Source organism: Hyla sarda, chromosome 1, assembly GCF_029499605.1.
Source record: "Hyla sarda isolate aHylSar1 chromosome 1, aHylSar1.hap1, whole genome shotgun sequence".
NCBI classification, from domain to species: Eukaryota; Metazoa; Chordata; class Amphibia; order Anura; family Hylidae; genus Hyla; species Hyla sarda.
Window position 1 is genome coordinate 383329572 of NC_079189.1, and position 20464 is coordinate 383350035.

Genomic DNA, 20464 nt, shown 5'->3' on the forward strand with positions numbered 1-20464 from the left:
AGCACATTTCACTGATGAATTTGAGTTGGGGCTTAGAAAAAGTAGTTGGCAATTCTGCCAACTAGTGATAGTAATATGTGCTATACAAACAACATGCGTTCAAGGAGATCTTTATTCCTGTAATAAAGAAGCCCGGCCTAAAGGTTGATAATGAGAAAATTGGTGAATCTTAATACAGTGGTCCCTCAAGTTACAATATATAATGGTTCCAGGGGGAACATTGTATGTTGAGACCATAACTCTATGGAAATCTGGTAATTGGTTGCGAATCCCCAAAATGTCATCCAAAAATAGGAAAAAGTGAGGATTAAAGAAAAATAAGTAGATAACTAATATAGATAAAGCAAGTCCTTACATATAAATAAGAAAGATCTGCTGTTAGCTGTAAATTACTGTCTATGCAGAGGACAGGAGCTTCTTCAGGGTCCTGTACAGTACATACAGTGTCCAAAAATTAAAATGGAGTTGCCCTTACCTGAAGCATCTAACGCTGGCACAGGTAAAGAGTAGTACAGGATATGTAGTACCTCCCTGTACTGTAGGGGACGCTCCCAGACAGCCAGTCAGTGCATGCACTTCAGTAATACAGGGGTTTTACCAGTAAAATGTCCATTCTGATTGATCAGTTCGCAGACATTGACATGTATCACAGATTTAGACTGTCCATACCATTTTATGTTGAGTCTGGTTTCAGGTTACAATGATCAAGAAATAATGATAATATTGTAACCTGAAACCATTGTAAGTTAAGGGACCACTGTACTGTACAACATGTGACTTTCTCGTAATTCTGCGACAGTCATCTATGTTATGTGTCAAAAACAGAATTGCACTATTATATTGCTTATTTCTCCACTTGTAAAAAATGCCTAACAGGAGACTAGCCAAAACCACTGTGTTCATCATTTTCACACTATATGTGCTTAAGTAAAACTCCATTGTAAACTAAAGTTAATTTCTATCAATTAAAAATGTGCTTGTACTTGAGGGAATATGTGGATTAAGTTTTTCAGGTTTACTCTGTAGCTATGAACCCTCCCTTTCTTTCCCCTTCGAAGTCGAATAAACATATCATGAATGATGTAACATACTTTATTCCACCAGAGATCCAGACATAAACAAACCTTACGGGCTGTAGCAAGAGCTATGTTGAAAGGAATTTCACTGCAACAAAGAACTTTATTAACTTACAATGATTCCAGCAGTCCAGGGGTTCAGAAGAAAGAGGGCACACACTAGGAATGTGCAGGCCAGAACCACACTGATGGATAAGAGCAGCCAGTGCCGTAGCCCAATGTATTGCTCCCAGAAGAGGAATGGGTAGCCATTTGGATAACTCGATACTCCCAGGCTGGTGTAATTGTTGCAAATGGCTCTAACTTTCTCTATAGCTTCCACAAAATCTGAAGTCTCTCGTAGTCCATTGAGGTAGAAAGGAAACTGGGCATACTCTATTGGCTCAGCTGCATGGACTGAAAGACAAATAAACACGAAGATCAATGAGGGTAAACACAAAATAGAACATTAAAAGAAGTTTATTGTACGGTGCCGCATGAAAAAACTACACATACAGAAGGACTGGTAAAAGTTGTTGACAATGACTGAGCCAGAGAAATATCTACGAAGATGAAAAGGTCTTTGTTTTAAGAAATTTAGAACATATGATCATTTAATAGTCTGGGAACCTTGATTTTCCCTGCTTCTTTTATCATGTAACGGTAACCCTAGATCTACCACAATAAGGGAGAAAAAAAGCTAGATATATAAATTCCAGTCAGTCATACTGCTAGCGTTCAGTTACTGTCGTTGTGTGTTCCAGACCCTGCAGGGTCATTCAGTTGACTTGCTAAACATGATTTGCCCTATTATAATCTCAACTATAAATTTTCATTAAGACAAGGTTTGGCTGGCAGCCAGAAGGCTCTAGGGTTCAGATACAGTAGAGCTATTTTTTTTCTTGACTTTTTAGCCAATCACATTTTTTCCCTAAATATGTAAATCTCCCTCAAATCTACCATTCTTAACCGACGTCACAAAAAATAAATGCTAGAAAATAGGAACAAAAAGATTTATGTAATAGCCGGATTTACTAACATATTATTTCAAAACATACAATTGGGGCAAGCAGCAAACAAACAAAAAAATGCAAAAACAAATATTGTATTTTTTGTTTAATAGCTAGTAAAAGCTTTTATGTAAATTAGCAAATAATAAAATCAATCAAGTGTTGACCGTTAAGGCAACCTTTATTTCTGGCTGAACGGAAAAAAGCTATTTTTTTTTTATTTTAACAGAAAATGTAACACTAAAATGGCTGTCAAATTAAAACAGACCAGTCTTGGAAAGTGTGGTAGATCTGCACAATATCATCCAAAAACAGAGCCAGGATGGAGGAAGCTGTTCATAAACAGTTTAAGGCTTGAGGCAAAGTCCTACTTACTTGTCCTGGTTTCAGGCATGTAGTCTGCTTTGTCGTGGACCCACTCTGGAGGATGCGGGCGGATATTGGCCTGAGAAGCAGCATAGGCTACAGGGTCATTACTCACCCAGGCCGTTAAATAGATGTAGAAGGCATTTGGATGAATGATCCCATCTGCATCCACAAGGCGCTGTTTAGTCAACTGTAGAACAGACATAGATGGAGAGATGTCACATAACAGAATTAGATTTGGCTCATAGATAATATAAAAAGCTAATTTTGGGAATGCAAATATGTGTAATATGACAAACTCTTAATATGTCAATAACAGCCATTACAACTTGCATTTTTGATATCTTATTTATCTGGATTGTCGTGCAAAGATAAATAACATTTTATTCCCACACAATATAACAGTGCATATGAGCATTACATAGTGGACAGATATGAGATACATAGATATAAGCTAGACCTAAAAATATCAGAGATAGCAATACAGTTGCAAGAAAAAGTATGTGAACCCTTGGGAATTATATGGAATTCTGCACAAATTGGTCATAAAATGTGATCTGATCTTCATCTAAGTCACAACAATAGACAATCACAGTCTGTTTAACTAATAACACACGAAGAATTAAATCTTACCATGTTTTTATTGTACACACCATGTAAACATTCACAGTGCAGGTGGAAAAAGTATTTGAACCCTTGGATTTAATAACTGGTTGAACCTCCTTTGGCAGCAATAACTTCAACAAAATGTTTCCTGTAGTTGCAGATCAGACATGCACAACGGTCAGGAGTAATTCTTGACCATTCCTCTTTACAGAACAGTTTCAGTTCAGCAATATTCTTGGGATGTCTGGTGTGAATCGCTTTCTTGAGGTCATGCCACAGCATCTCAATTGGGTTGAGGTCAGGACTCTGACAGGGCCAATCCAGAAGGTGTATTTTCTTCTGCTTAAACCATTCTGTTGTTGATTTACTTCTATGCTTTGGGTCGTTGTTCTGTTTCAACACCCATCTTCTGTTGAGCTTCAGCTGGTGGACAGATGGCCTTAAAGGGGCACTCCGCTGCTCAGAGTTTGAAACAAACTGTTCCGAACGCTGGAGCCGGCACAGAGAGCTCGTGACATCTTAGCTGTGTCATCACGAGCTTCCGGCACCGGCTCTAGAGTTCGGAACAGATTGTTCCAAACGCTGAGCAGCGGAGTACCCCTTTAAGTTCTACTGCACAATGTCTTGATAAACTTGGGAATTAATTTTTCCTTCAATGATAGCAATCCGTCCAGGCCCTGATGCAGCAAAGCAGTCCCAAACCATGATGCCTCCACCACCATACTTCCCAGTCGGGATGAGGTTTTGATGTTGGTGTGCTGTGCCTCTTTTTCTCCACACAGTGTTGTGCGTTTCTTCCAAACAACTCAACTTTGGTTTCATCTGTCCACAGAATATTTTGCCAGTACTGCTGTGGAACATCCAGGTGCTCTTGTGCAAACTGTAAACGTGCAGCAATGTTTTCTATGGACAGCAGTGGCTTCCTCTGTTGTATCCTCCCATGAAATCCGTTCTTGTTTAGTGTTTTAAGTATCGTAGATTCGCTAACAGGGATGTTAGCATATGCCAGAGACTTTTGTAAGTCTTTAGCAGACACTCTAGGATACTCCTTCACCTCATTGAGCAGTCTGTGCTGTGCTCTTCCAGTCATCTTTAGAGGATGGCCACTCCTAGGGAGCGTAGCAGCAGTGCTGAACTTTCTCCATTTATAGACAATTTGTCTTACCGTGGACTGATGAACAGCAAGGCTTTTGGAGATACTATTATAACCCTTACCAGCTTTATGCAAGTGAACAATTCTTAATCGTAGGTCTTCTGAGAGGCATCATTCACATCAGACAATGCTTCTTGTGAAAAGCAAACCCAGAACTGGTGGGTGTTTTATATAGGGCAGGGCAGCTGTAACCAACACCAACACTCCAGTTTCATGACACCTCACTCCAATTAGCTCTTGGAGATGTCATTTGTCTAGGGTTCACATACTTTTCCACCTGCACTGTGAATGTTTACATGGTGTGTTCAATAAAAACATGGTTTCATTCTTTGTGTGCTATTAGTTTAAGCAGACTGTGATTGTCTTTTGTTGTGACTTAGATGAAGATCAGACCACATTGTGTGACCAATTTGTGCAGAAATCCATATAATTCCAAAGGGTTAACATACTTTTTCTTGCAACTGTAACTAGAACTCATAGGGCCTCATAGCAAAATAAGATTCACCACTTAATAAGGTTCCACCACCTAAACAGTAGCATAAATGGCAATTATTAGAAAACCAACTTAGTAGTGCTACGAAACAGAAAGCCATCATCACCACCATAGTTATTCCCTCGTCTAGACCCCCTCAAACTCTGGGCTCTGAGGTCAATATGGCTACAGTTTTGTCCATGGACTGACAAACACAGATATGGTAGGCTTTTGACTACTGCATTAGGTCTTGTGCACATGAGCATATGAAATATTGTACAAATACTGTATGTATGAGCAAAATGCTGTATAGAATGCCATGCTGGTTCTAGGATTCTGTTTTACTCTTTATGCCCATGATAGAACACAATATTATTAAGCATGTGTGCTTTGCCAGTGCAAAGAGAATCGTTTTATGAATCCACAAACAGTACATTTTTGAGGTTTCATCTTACATATGTCATGCAATAGATCATGGCTAATAGCTGTCACGCCCCCTCCCATAGACTGGCATTGAGAGGGCGGGGCGTCGTGTCATGAGGGGGCGCGGCTATGCTGTCACAAGCTCCCGTCTTTGGCTCCAGGGTTCGGAACAGTTTGTTCCAAACGCTGAGCAGCGGAATACCCCTTTAATGATCCTTCATTTAATGGACTGAACATGACTAGTGACAATGTTTGGGCATCTTCCTGCACATACATGTTTATTTTGCTAAACTCAATAGTACAGCAGCCCACGATAATGAATCCAGCAAAATAGCATTTACATATGGGACAGGGGCCAAAGATTGTCACTAGTTGACTACAGTTTATCCATTAAAGTAAATTAACCAGCTGTCAAACACTGCAGTGTAAATCGGCATCTCTTTTATGAATAAATGCCAAAGTATACTGTACCTGGGATGTACAGCAATAACTTTGTGTGAACCCAACCTAACATTAACTGGGAACTCAAAGCAAAAGACGGCCCACATTTATTTAACAGATAATGAAATTTCATTATCCACCAGAACAGAATACTATAACTGTATCCTGTGAAAAAGAAAATATACGGAATGGATAAATCCTATGTGGCTGGAGCTGTGCTTTTCTGCCTGAACTCCATAAAACCGGCAAGATTTCTAAGTTGGGGGCCTCTCATTCAGAACACTGGAAAAAGGGCTGTTTGCTTAAGAGTTACATAACAGTATATCGTCTTGAAGCTCAGTATACATATAGCCACATTGTCCTCCTTAAGTGATTCTATTGGAAGTAAAACAGGATCTAGCCATATGAGGTTGATTTGTTTTCTTAAACAAAAATGATAAACATCTCTGTTTTTTAATTACCCTTGAAGTGAATGGAATGGCAATGAATAAACAGTTGCTGCATTCCAAAGAAATATGACTCCCCATCTAACAAAAACATTTCTCCTTTCTTTCCCTCTTTCCCTTGTAATTACACTAGCAACCCTGTTCCATTCTTGAATCCAAGCCCCTCCTGATGGACCAGTGTGCTCAACAAATGTCTACAGCTGGGGGGTGAGTGTGGTTCTGGGAGGGATGACCAAGCTAGAGAAACATTTTGCAGAAACAAAGCAATGCAAAGAAAAAAAGAAAAAGACCTGGCAAACATCCCCCCCCGCACGTCTGGGTGCAGTTAACCTCCGCTGTTAACACTGAAGGAAATGCCACCCAGTAAATGAAGGAGAGCAATAAAAAATAAAACATCTGTATATGTGATCTTATGACTTTTCTTCCGTGGCTTGAGTATTTACTAAATGACCATTTATTTTAATATTAACTCACTTACTGCTGAGATCTGACTACAAGCAATGGCGGCCCCTGTGGGGCCAAGGAGGGTGACCTTGCAAGTCGAGGGCGGTCACAGAAGGATAGGCACATTTACTTAACCACTATTTTTAAAACAAGGCTACACACGAAAATTCCTGGCACAACTCCACACTGAGGTCTTCTGAATGAAATGAGAAACAGTGACAGCAGCACAACTCTCTCATTCGTGCCCCCAATGATTTGAAGGATCTGGACCTAATTAATCGTCTGGAGATGGAATAACAGCATGTCTTCAAGATGTGTCTGGCATAGAACATCTCTACTGCAAGACCACTGCTAGGAGATATTTCATCTCAGCATCAGATTCCACATAGGACTTGAATGTGATTACTGCAGCAGAAATAATTAGGGCTTCTCGTCGGCTGTCTCCACACTTTCCATAACAGTCTTGCTTCCTAAGCTGAAATCAAATGTCTATGGCAGCCTTAGCTCCTCGGAAATCAACTATGCCCCCAATAAACAATCCCATATAATCGCATCTATATTACCATTTGTGGCTAAACTGGACCGACTGATTGACATTTATCATTAAAGGGACCTTCTGGGACTTTAATATCAAAATCTGACTTGTGGGGGTCAGTAGGGGGCAGCATGGTTAGCACTGATGCTTTTCAGCACTGGTGTCCGAGGTTCAAATCCCACCAAGGACAACATCGACAGCGATGTTGTATGTTCTTTCAGTGTTTGAGTGGGCTTTATTCGGGATCTCCGGTTACCTCCCACACTTAAATACGTACTGATAGGTGAATTTGAGTGTACAGCGCTGCAGAATCTGTAAGCGCCATATGAATAAAGAATTATTATTATTAGAAAAGCCCATTCATTGTTTATACATGCTCAGTGCTATACTAATGTGTATAACCACCCTTATCTTCATTCTACTCACAAATGGTTTCCCACCAGTCAAAGATTGATGGCCTATCCTAAGGAAAGGCCATAAGTATTTAATATCTAGGACTTAGGGGGTGTTCCAGGCAGCATCCAATAACTTTAGGTTTGGTCATCTGACATCACTGGGTCATTATGACATTGCAAGGACATCAAAACATGGAAAAATTACTGAAAAAATTACTAAAAACAATTATATTAAAAATTGTGTAGTTTCTTTATGAAATGGTAATTTTTTTTTTAATTAATTTAAAATAAACTGAGTTTATATTTTGAATTACTGTCTTACCCGACTGAGGTCAATAGGTTTATCTGCGTTGCCAGTCTGTATTAACAATTTGTAAGCTAGTACGGCATCATCAGACCCATTCCTGTAATTGTTATAGGTAATTTTCCCAGCTTCCCATTCACTGTCAAAGGTATCTTGAAGTCCTATTTGGGGGGGAAAATTTTTTATAATTTAACAATATAAGTCCTGCATGCCAGAAAACTGTTAAACATTACATCATCATGTCACTGGAAATCGAATTTGCAGATAAGCTCCATATTTTACAAATTATAATTCATATGTTATTGGTCAGCTACCCACTCATCATAAGGCCGAATCTATTACAATAACTAACACCAGTTGTTGAATAGGTTTTTAAAATTTCTATCAACATTTGTTAAAAAGAACATGAATTATTCAACAGAATAGAATAAAGAACAGACAATAGATTAATAGTTTTAAGAGATTTTATTGAATATGATGAATATATTACTCAGGAAAATAAGAAAGCTATTAATGTAAGTAAAGGCAGACAAATACATCTATGTGCAGGGGAACTACCTTCTTTAATTCTCTTCACATAGGGTTGACTTAAAGGCTTGTCTCTGAGGAAACAGATAAAACACTATTAGGGTGCATTCACACGCTATTACTAGCAGCGGGTTGCCAGCTGCGCGTTACGCTACCATTGATTTAAATGGGTCCACAGACAGTCCGCAATAGTGTCAGATTTGCGGACTGTCCGCGGAACCATTCAAATGAATGGTAGCGTAACTCGCAGCGGGTTTCCCACAGCAGGAAACCCGCTGCTAGCGTGTGAACACACCCTCAGACTGAAAAATCCAGATGTTCAGATGAATTCAGTGATGGCTTGAGTAGGAGACGCTTTATGACCCCTACTATAATGTCTACAGGCATAATATGAACAGGGCCAAGAATTGCCATATATTAGGAATCAAGAACAGTAGTCATAACTTTGGTCATTATGCTTCTCTTACAAATACATTTATATTTAACTGTTTAGTTTGGGGTGGCTACTTTTCTGGCAATAAGAAGGACATATTGGTAGCTTCAGTAGCTTGAGTTATGATATTATGTTCTTAAAGGGGTATTCCGCTGCCCCAGTGTTTGGAACATTTTGTTCCAAACGTTGGGTGCGGGCGGTCTCTGATGTCATGCCACGCCCCTCAATGCAAGTCTATGGGAGGGGATAAGATGTCTAGGGGCAGAGTACCCCTTTAAATGGGCACTGTCATTTGCAAAAACTTGTCTATATACATGATATATATTTTTGTAATATACATAGGTTAAAAAATGTGTATACATATATAGTTATTTTCTGCTTTATATAAAGTTTTTGCATATGACAGTGCCCATTTAAAGTGTTACTATCATTTGAAAAAACTTTTGACGTTGTCCAGACATTTCAAAAGTTGAATTGCATGGGGTCTCACTTCTGAGGCCCACTGCGATTGCTAGTTATAAGCCAGTAAAGTGCACAAAACCATGCTCGACGCCAGTTCTGACCTTTTTGGTGCATAGCCTTCTATAGTGAAAAGGTCGGATTTGATTGACAGCTTGGGAGTGAGGCACACGCTGACATGAACTTCCCCGACCTATAACTCAAAAGTGAGACCCCATGCAATCAAAACTTTTAACAAGTTTTGGCAACATGTCCAAAGTTTTTTTTTCGAATCATCGTAATGCTTAGTTGAGTATCCAGGATTTTTTTTTTAAATCTTCTTTACTGATATGCACACAGACAAAAATCTCACCCATGTGCAGTGCTGTGCTGCAGCATGGAACCCAGCCCCAAAGCTCCCATTAATGTCAATGGCAGTGTGTACATACATAAAGTGATAAGTATGCAAAGTTTTCAAATATTTACATATATTTTAACTATATGGACAACTTTCAATACTTTCTGCGGAAGCTGGAACAGGAATTTCTGAGACATATGTTTTTGCAGCGAAAATTCTACCGTGTGCAATGGAATTTTCAAGCAGAAGTTTTCCGCTGTATTCCGCTCAGAAATTCAGCAATGCGAATGGGGCCATATAGAGAAGTTAGATTGAGCAATCTTAGGTGCATAGCACTGTGGAACATGGTTGTGCTATGTAAGTGATGTTAAACAAGTACATATAACTGGATTTGTGTTAAAATGTAAATATTTTACCACCCTTATAGTGATATTTTCAATAGTATAGATTACAAGCTGTGTACATATACTACTTTAGGGAACTTCTGCCTCGCAGAATTCAAGACTGTAAAGTTCACAGACGATGTACAACTAGAATACAGCAAATGTTGCTAGGCATGACCAAGAGAAGGGGGGGTGCACGCAGTATTCCTTATGAACCATACCAAGCTACTGTTCAGCAGGTTAAAATAGAAAGTTTTGTGACTAGAGAACACAAGAACTCATAAAAGTGCTTCAGTTTTTGGGCTTCATATAGCATCTCAGCTGCTTCTTGAGCACAGTGTGAGGGAACACGATTTTGTCAATTTGTTCCATCTGTTCAACTTGTGCAGCTAATACAAGATGTGGGATCTGCTGCCAGCATGTGTAAAGATCACAGCCAACATCTATTCACTCTCAACTGCTCCTTTCCTCTCTGCCATCCTGTTAGGGGAGAGGGAGCAGAGAGGGAGAACGCAGGGACACTGGATGCCTCTCAGCACACCAGCGGTGGCAGGCAGGTAATGTGGAGCACATTTCATGCAGGAAGCCATAGCTCAGCACATGCTGACCACTGCACAAACATACAGAACAATTCACAGCCCGGACAGAAAGAAGAATGGCAGACCCCCTACACTTGCACTAGAAATGTGAAATCCAACCCATCATTATAAACCATCAATCCCAAACACATGTTGTCCTTCTCCTGGAGAGGTGCTGAAACCAGCATTCTTACTGAAAGCCAGTTAATGCCTTCCATTGTTTTTACAGGAAGTAATATTGAGTACAAGCAATCCGTGCAACTATGACCATGGTTTATTCATTTATATACAGAAACACAAGTAAAGTTATTCCCATATGTGTCTAAGGTAGTGTGTATGACTAGAAAATGCCTGAATGGTTAGGATAGGGCCTAGAATGCACTATAAAACAATATTAGGGGAGATTTATCAAAACCTCTCCAGAGGAAAAGTTGCTGAGTTGCCCATAGCAACCAATCAGATTGCTTCTTTCATTTTTAACAAGGCCTCTGCAAAATGAAAGAAACGATCTGATTGGTTGCTATGGGCAACTCAGCAGCTTTCCCTCTGGACAGGTTTTGATAAATCTCCCCGATTGTCTGTACACCTCGTGTTCAGCAAAATATACACATATCTTATATATGTTCAATGCATTCAGAAACCGTGATTTACCTAACCACTTTCTAGGGGTGAGTCTAAACAGAACCACCACAATTTAATTTTAAAAAATTGGTCCCTTTATGCCATTTTATCACATGGTTTTCAAACTGACCACTAGATTTTGCTTTATCTGTAATTTTTAAGCTGCACCAACTTTTAAGCTGCACCAAATGTTGGTTGGGCTGGGCGGTATGGCCAAATATGTGTATCGCTGTATTTTTGTAACTTACAGCCGTTCCACGGTGTATAACGGTATTCCCACCCCAAAAAAAAAATTTTTTTTTTTTATCAGTAGCCCAGCGCTGTGCTGTCCCCATCAGGGTACTACTCACGTCACCCGCAAACACTGCCCTACTCGGCATCCTGTTTGTTGCGGCCACCGGCGCTGACACTCTATAGCTGTATCACTATGCCCGGGCTGCAAAAGGTAAACAAAAATAAACTTTAACGCATGTTCCTACGTCAGCCTTACGCTCTTCCTGGGGACGTGAACGTTGGACAGCCGTCAGCCTATCACAGGCCGCAGCGATGTTCCGCCTGGCCCGGTGATCGACTGAGCCCACTGTCATGTAAGAAGCCAGCTTCTTAAATGACAGTGGGCTCAACCTATAACCGGCCGAGGCGGAACATCGCTGCGGCCGGTGAGAAGTTGACGGCTGTCCGACGTTCCATTCCCTAGGAAGCTGGTCCGGACCGACAGGGAAGGTGAGTTAAAGTTTATTTTGTTTACCTTTTGCAGCCCGGGCATAGGGATACAGTATAGAGCAGTGGTCTTCAACCTGCGGACCTCCAAATGTTGCAAAACTACAACTCCCAGCATGCCTGGACAGCCAACGCTGGGAGTTGTAGTTTTGCAACATCTGGAGGTTGAAGACCACTACGATTAGTTCCCCGATGTGGGGACAGCGCACTGCGGCTGATAATTCATTCATTCCTGAGGGGGAGGGGCCAAACCGGTATTGCAGTATGGGGAAAAATGAACCGGTATACCGCCCAGCCCTATATGTTGGTGCAGTTTTTCGCCTGGTCCATGTGGCCTTAGCCTTAAACCTCCGGTCTTAACAGCTGCAGAAGAAATCAGAGTACTGTTTCCCAGATGGAAAGCAGGGGAGCTCGTAAGATGAAAAGATATCAGATTAAAAACAAATATAAAATTACAATCAGAGTACAAAAAAAGAAATCACTTGGAAGGGAGATGTTATCATTTTTAAGGAATGCAATTACACTGCTACAGTTGCTTAAGCAGAATTTAGTCTAATCTGTTATCCTTTAGCTATGTGGTGTTTTCTTTAACCGATCACTGACACTTTCTTTGCTTTGTAAAACTCCCCAAAGCAGTGAAAGGCCTAAAACAATAAGACTAGTAAAAACTTGTGAAACCCAGAGAACAATGAAGCATGTCTCAAAGAGATTACACACAGCGAGACCTACCCGCCAGAGAATGTGACCAGAAATGCAATACCACCCAGGTCTAGCAAGCCACAAAACCACAACTGACACACAAAGTTCTTCCAATAAATAGCCAACAAAGACTTAGAAATAGATCAGAGTATGTGTCAGCCAACAGTAAGTAAAGCTTCCCTTTATCACTCCTGGTATTTTTTCCCAATCTGGTGAAAGAACAGGATAAAAGGGAATCTGTCACTAGAGTTATGCTGTCTGTGCCGGCAGTATCAAGAAGACAAAGAGACTGAGATTCCAGTACTGGGCCACTCACTTTTTTCTAGCAGTTTTTATGAAATCAATGTTCATGAATTGTAGTGCGCAGTAGTCCTCGTTGACGTGTGCACTCTGTCGTCCTCAGTACTCATGAGCTGCCACTCCACCGCCCGCCCACTGCTGCCTGACAATAGGAAGAAGGCTGTCAGTCAGCCACAGGAGGAGTGACAGCTCATGAATATAAGTCACACAAAGCTTCGCTCATGCTGCAGCTAATAAACATTAATTTTATGAAAGCTATTGCAACAAAAAATAAGGGTCTTGGTGAACTATTTTATGTTGCCTTCAAATAAGCACTATAAACATGGTGGCAGATACCACTTTAGGACAAAAAGAAAAAAAAACCCTCTCTTTTCTACATTCCCATTTACAGTAACAACATCAATAGACAGAAAAAGTTGAATGCGAAAGCCCTAAACCCATGATTTTCAAGTGACAATGATGTCAGACATGTATATATAAACTGTAACAACAAAGCATTTTCACCCATTTGCTAACAGACCATTGGAAGACTGAACCTGGAAATCTATGGTCAAATATTTCAGAAGGAGCTAAAACATTTCCAGACAAAATCTAACCAGTCCCTGTATCTCTCCCAAATAGCCTGACTGACTTTCTACTGACTTTGTGTAGTGAAATATGTAATTCTAGAATATATTTAAAGCCTTCTATGTAAATAAATTACCGTATATACTCGAGTATAGCCGACCCGAATATAAGCCGAGGTCCCTAATTTCCCCCCAAAAACCCAGGAAAAATTATTGACTCAACTATAAGCCTAGGGTGGGAAATCATCCCCCCATGTCATCACCCCCCCCCCCCCCTTCATCATCACCGCCTGTCAATCCCTTCAGCCATCGGCTGTCCGGGCATGCTGGGAGTTGTAGTTTTGAAACCTCTGGAAGTCCGCAGGTTGAAGACCACTGCGGCCTTTGTCATCATCCAGAACCCCCTCCTTGAGTTTTCTACTCACCTCCCCTCGGTGGGAAGGAAGGGTGAGCTGATCCGGGCCATCTATGCTGCAGGGACCGTCCGGTGGGGAGGGTTAGTCGTTCCGGGCTGTCCATTTTCACCCTCTACTACGCGCCTGCCCCGGACTAGTGACGTTGCCTTGACGACGACGCACAGGGACGCGCATGAACGTCCCTGTGCGTCGTCGTCAAGGCAACGTCACTAATCCGGGGCAGGCCCGGAGCACGGAGAAGAGGCCCCCCCCGGTGAAGATGGACAGCCCGGAACGACTAACCCTCTCCACCGGACGGTCCCTGCAGCATAGTTGGCCCGGACCAGCTCACCCCTCCTTCCTACCGAGGGGCGGTGAGTTAAAAACTAAAGGGGGGGTCTGGATGATGGCGAAGGCCGCAGTGGTCTTCAACCTGCGGACCTCCAGAGGTTTCAAAACTATAACTCCCAGCATGCCCGGACAGCCGAAAAATCGTGTGGAAAAACTTGGCTTATACTCTAGTATATACGGTACATCACATTCATTATTCTGTGGGATTTCTAACTTCATATCCTAAACTTAAATCCATCCATTCATGAAATATACTGTTCCTTGGTGCACTAATCTATTCATAGGATGATATGCAAGGATCCATGGTATTTATCTGATATTTATGGCTCCTTGTAGTCAATACAGACATTTTTCACAGACGTCTGGGTTTGTACATATAGTCACATAATCTTAGATTAATCATCCTGCTACATCTTGGAAAGTGGCATCATATAACCTTACCTTGCAGCCAGTCTCTGAAGTAATGGAGCCACATTTTAGGAAGCTGTTTGTCTCCCTCCAGCAAAACATATTTAACACTGGAAAAACTCTTGTGCAGGTCATAGAGCAGTCGCTGAGCACGAGGATAATCTGCCTTCTGTGTCACCACATACATGTTGTAGAAAGAAAAGTATTTAAATTGGGCTGCAATGAAGTCATACTCCCGGGTTTCCCGAGGCACAATGTCAGTGAGGTCCAATCCATCTCGAACACATGTGGTACCATATAGGCTAACTCCAAGCAAGGCCAAGAAAACTAATATCACCACTATCTGAAGAAAAAAAAAAAAAAAAAAAAAAGAAGGAAAGAAATTGTAAGCAACTTCTACAGCTCAAGACAGAACTAGTATTTATGCCATAAACTTGCATGCATTGATAAATTTAAGTGATTAAACTAAGTATAGTGCTGTATATTTAAGTAGTTAAGGAAAATGGTCACGCGTTCACTCACACTAAACCCGATACACCAGGGCATAATGCGGGTGAACAGGAGACCGATGCAGGGTTTCAGACCGATATACGTACCTGCAGTCCGGCGCCCGGTCCCTCTGAAGATCCGCTTCTGTCTTCACTGAATTGCGCGCTGGAGGCGGGCCCGCCAGCTGAATTTCAATATTCATGGTCGCTGGTCACGTGAGCGCTCAGTAGGCACAAGTACTCATGTGACCAGCGCCAATGAATAATCAAATCCAGCCGGCGGGCCCGCCTCCAACGCGCAATTCAGCGAAGATAGGAGCGGATCTTCAGAGGGACTACAGGTACGTATATCGGTCAGAAACTCTGCATCGGTCTCCTGTTCACCCGCATTATACCCCGCTGTATCGAGTTTAGTGTGGATGAACGGGATGACCGTTTTCCTTTAAACATATATAATTCTGTATATTTACTGTATGTCTTGTTTTACTTAGATAGATAGAGATAGATATATATATATATATATATATATATATATATATATATATATATATCTATCTATATATATGCTTTAAGCCTCTTCATTGCACATTTTTTCTAAGCATATTTTCATTACTGCTACACAATGTAACGGTTACAGGTCTAGGTGGGGGGTATAAAATGTAGACTGGAATGTTTGTTTTATATCTTTATATGGTTGCAGAGGGGATTTACCTTGGTTGTTGGTTTTAATAGAAAAGGGGCATAGTGCTTCTCGGCAAATGATGAAAGCGTCCACTTGGTGCAGGAAGGTGCAACGCAGTTAAAGCTAGACTCAAGTAGGTCCCGTGTAGAATTTGTGTTCTCGGGAGCAAGGCTGTTGCCATCATGGGATGTAGAGATAGATGGCTGTACAGAGATTTCAGACAGAGGCTCCGCTGTGGTGTAATATGACTGTGTCCGAGGGTCATACTCTGTCCGCAATTGGACGGTTGATTGCATAGTGATTTGTGTCTCGTGAGCAAAGCTGTGGCTACTATATGGTGGAGGAAGACTGTAACTTGAATTCTCATTGTTATCCATGTAGGCTTGGGGCTCAATCTGGATGACTCTACTCACACAGGGACTAGGAGGAAAAAAAAGAGTCGCAGTTAATTGCAGAAAAGCCTTAATTCCAGTAGGGAAATCATATCTCCTTTAGTACTCCTTAAATGGGTTGTCTTACCGTATATACTCGAGTATAAGCCGAGTTCTTCAGCACGATTTTTCGTGCTGAAAATGCCCCCCTCGGCTTATACTCAAGTGAACTCTCTGCCTGCCAATGCCTTCTCAGTGGTCTTCAACCTGCGGACCTCCAGATTTTGCAAAACTACAACTCCCAGCATGCCCGGACAGCCATCGGCCGGGCCTTCGTCATCATCCAGACCCCCCCTTTAGTTTTATACTCACCTCCCCTCGGTGGGAAGGAAGGGTGAGCTGGTCCCGGCCATCTATGCTGCAGGGACCGTCCGGTGGGGAGGGTTAGTCGTTCCGGGCTGTCCATCTTCACCGGGAGGCCCCTCTTCTCCGCGCCTGCCCCGGACTAGTGTTGTTGCCTTGATGACGATGCACAGGGACATCCCTGCGCATGAACGTCCCTGTGCGTCGTCGTCAAGGCAACGTCACTAGTCCGGGGCCGGCCCGGAGCGGAGAAGAGGGCCCCCCCGGTGAAGATGGACAGCCAGAAACGACTAACCCTCCCCACTGGACGGTCCCTGCAGCATAGATGGCCCGAACCGGCTCACCCTTCCTTCCCACCGAGGGGAGGTGAGTAGAAAACTAAAGGGGGGGGGGGTCTGGATGATGACGAAGGCCCGGCCGTGGTCTTCAACCTGCGGACCTCCAGATGTTTCAAAACTACAACTCTCAGCATGCCCGAACAGCCGATGGCTGTCCGGGCATGCTGGGAGTTGTAGCTTTTCAACATCTGGAGGTCCGCAGGTTGAGGACCACTGATTGAAGGGATTGACAGGTGGTGATGATGAGGGGGGGAGGGGGGGGGGATGATGACAGGGTGATTATGACGGGGGTCTGGATGATGACAGGGGGGGATGATGACAGGGGGTATTTCCCACCCTAGGCTTCTAGTCGAGTCAATAACTTTTCCTGGGTTTTTGGGGTGAAATTAGGGGCCTCGGCTTATATTCGGGTCAGCGTATACTCGAGTATATACGGCATATCACAGTACACAGAAGAGGTATCCTGCATTAGACTCCCCTATATAAACCAAATCAGAAAGCTATCAACAAAGGGCAGCTATTGCTCTGGAAGACCGGGCACAGCTATGTATTACATCATCGTCATTCATAAGCATGGGAGCCATGCAATAATACAATACCTCTGCCTCTACCAATAGCATGAGATAGTTGTGGTTATGAAACAACCACCTTCTTAGTTACAAGCTTAGCTGTGCAATAGGAAATGAGATATACATTCTGCATAACAAAATCCTAATTGAATCTGTAGAATAGTACATACATGAGTACACGAGATGCACAAAGTTAGCTGCTATGTTAAAATAAGTGAGATATGTATGGACAATCAATGTGCATAATATAATTTTAAGCAGGTTTATGAAAACCAAAATACTATCCTAGTATAAATGCTTACTAAAATAATAAAATTTACCTGCTAAAGCAGCAAAAGATATCAAGCCTGCGATCTCTTCTGCGATACAGGTCCATGCTTAAGATGGCAGGAAATATCAGAAGGACCATGGCAAAATTGAACACTACCACGACAGCAGCCTGAAGCAAACAACAAATAGATACATAGGTTTTGTACATAAAAGCAAAAAAATAAATGCCAGTTTAAATGTTCCTATTATCAATACACATAGCTAAAAATAGCAACATTTGCAACATTACCATTTTCATTATTTTGTCTCATAGACCTAGCATATGTATCCAGTTACATTATGAATTATACTTTGGTTCCTATGCATTGCGCATAGGCCTTAAGCTTTTGTAGCAGAGTTTATTGTTTTCCCTTTCTCCAGCAATACTATGGTTACTAAGACCCAGAACGAGCAGGCCACATGTCCACTGCAGCAAGTGATCAGCAGTGATCAGCTAGACTACACAAGTCTTTCCTATTTGGTCCCATTTAAATCCCTTGTAAGGTTTCACTGTTCCAGTGTTTAAAAATCTGGAGCTTTCTGCCTGTAACTGATGTCAGAGAAGAATGGGAGGTCTGTGTTAGAACTACCCATGGAAAAGCTAGTATGCCTCCTCAGATGGGGCCCTGCCCAAGGTATGTGTGTTTTCTTTGCCATTCCTGGCAGACCACACAGGGAGAGTGGGTGTACTGCATAGCTTGAAGTGATGAGCAGATGAGGATGCCTGTCAGTTCAAGCTCCACATTACAGCTGCTCCTCAGTAACTCCCTTCTTTTTCCAGCTATTGTGTAAAGCCTCTTTTTGTCCAGAACATGACTCCAACATTACCTATTATCTATTTAAGACAGAGGTTAGCAAAGGTGACAGCAGCACTAGATGAGAGGCAAAGAAACTGCTACTTTTTTCCTAGAAAGACTTTAAAATCCATACACTGCTGATCAAAACAGAAGCATGCATAGAAGAGCACAACTTGATTCCATCTCTACAAGTGTATATCTAAGGGCTCGTTCACACGGCCGACTACCTCTGTTAATAAATGCCCATTATCAATCCGTTTGATCATTTTTCAAACCGGTTGTAAACAGCTGCCAAATAATCCCAATGATGTCAATTAGATATTTTTTTACCATCCTTTATCACCTGCTTTCTTTCTGTTCAGTTTTTTTTTTTTTGATGGTCACAAATAATGTAATAGAAATGGATATTATAAATTTAACATTGAAGTCTATGGCAAATGGATGAGCCTTTAATGTCATCCGTTTCAACCCGGTTTATAATATCCGTTTTTGAACCGTTATTACTTCTGAGCATGCTCAGAAGAGGTGACATCAGCAGACTCCTGCAGTGCTGAGGGACTACTACTACTCCGATCATGGAACAGACTTGTTTCTATGATGGGACTAGTAGTTCCCCCGGCTGCAGGAGTCTGCCGGTGGCTGGGGAGGCTACATTAGTGATTGTACTACTTACCCTCATGTTGGAACAGAGTCTGTTCCATGTTGGGAGTAGTAGTACAGGGGCTGAGTGATTGATCGTACCGGGTATCATTTCTGAGACCCGATACGATCAGAAGTTATTAAACAGGGGAGCGGGCGACATGCTCCGCTCCCCTGCGATGTATATAGTGAATTTTCACTTTCATTTTTTAATTCCCCACCAGGAGCCCTGAATTGCCGACACACAGTGTCCATTCAGGGCTCCCGGCAGGGTTTTTAAAGTGCCATATGTATATAAAGGACCATATGTATATAGATGAGCTGCGGGGGGCCAGACAAATAGGCCCCCGCAGCGCTTCTATATAGATATACACACACACACATACATACATATACACACATATATATATGTACATATAGTATATATACGCCCTCCACAGCACTTATAAATATTTACGTCTACATAGCGCTTTTATATATTTATGCCCCTGCAGCGCATATATATATATATATATATATATATATATATATGCCCCCGCAGCGCTTTTATACATTAATGCCCCCCGCAGCACATCTCTATATATTTATGCCCCCATAGAGCTATGTGTAAAAAGTATTGTATTAGTGCACCGGACTGGCGTGGGAAGCAAGCAGAATTGCGCTGGGGTCCCCTGCCGGCCTGATGCGCTAATACAATACTTTTGACACATAGCGCAGCTATATATTTATGGCCGCCACTGCGCTGTGTGAAAAGTATTGTATTAGCGCATCATGCCGGCCGGGGACCCCAGCGCAATGCCACTTACTTCCCACGCCAGTCCGATACACTAATACAATACTTTTGACACATAACGCAGCTATATATATAGCCGCTGCACTGTGTGTGAAAAGTATTGTATTAGCGCATCAGGCCGGCCGGGGACCCCAGCGCAATGCCGCTTACTTCCCACGCCAGTCCGATGCATTAATACAATACTTTTTACACACAGCTCTAAGGGGGCATAAATATATAGAGATGTGCTGCGGGGGGCATTAATGTATAAAAGCGCTGCGGGGGCATATATATATAAGCGCTGCAGGGGCATTAATATATAAAAGCGCTACGTAGACGTAAATATTTATAAGCGCTGTGGGGGGCGTATATATATATATATATATACACACACACACACACACAAGTGCTGCGGGGGCCTATATGTCTGGCCCCCCGCAGCTCATCTATATACATATGGTCCTTTATATACATATGGTACTTTATAAACCCTGCCGGGAGCCCTGAATGGACACTGTGTGTCGGCCATTCAGGGCTCCTGGCGGGGAATTAAAAAATGAAAGTGAAAATATACTATATACATCGCAGGGGAGCGGACCATGTCACCCGCTCCCCCCCCCCCCCCAAGATGCACTGGGGGACATAAATACATAGAAGCGCTGCGGGGGGCATTAATGTATTAAAGTGCTGCAGGGGCCAGACATATAG

The 20464-nt window shown here is 42.1% G+C and overlaps 1 protein-coding gene across 12 annotated transcripts in view; it reads right to left on the bottom strand.

Moving 5' to 3' along the window:
- The window catches only part of PTCH1 (patched 1), a 105591-nt gene that overhangs the window by 12794 nt on the left and 72333 nt on the right, over window positions 1–20464 (bottom strand). For all 12 annotated transcript variants that reach the window (XR_008844997.1, XM_056524801.1, XM_056524793.1 and 9 more), the window contains 6 exons: window positions 17560–17678; window positions 15628–16018; window positions 14462–14771; window positions 7669–7811; window positions 2441–2621; window positions 1192–1472 (listed from right to left, as the gene is read on the bottom strand). Coding sequence is in view for 11 of the 12 variants with exons in the window: in XM_056524801.1 (XP_056380776.1) it covers window positions 1192–1472; window positions 2441–2621; window positions 7669–7811; window positions 14462–14771; window positions 15628–16018; window positions 17560–17678 (1425 nt within the window). In the remaining variant the exon portion in view is untranslated. The remainder of the gene's footprint in view (window positions 1–1191; window positions 1473–2440; window positions 2622–7668; window positions 7812–14461; window positions 14772–15627; window positions 16019–17559; window positions 17679–20464) is intronic.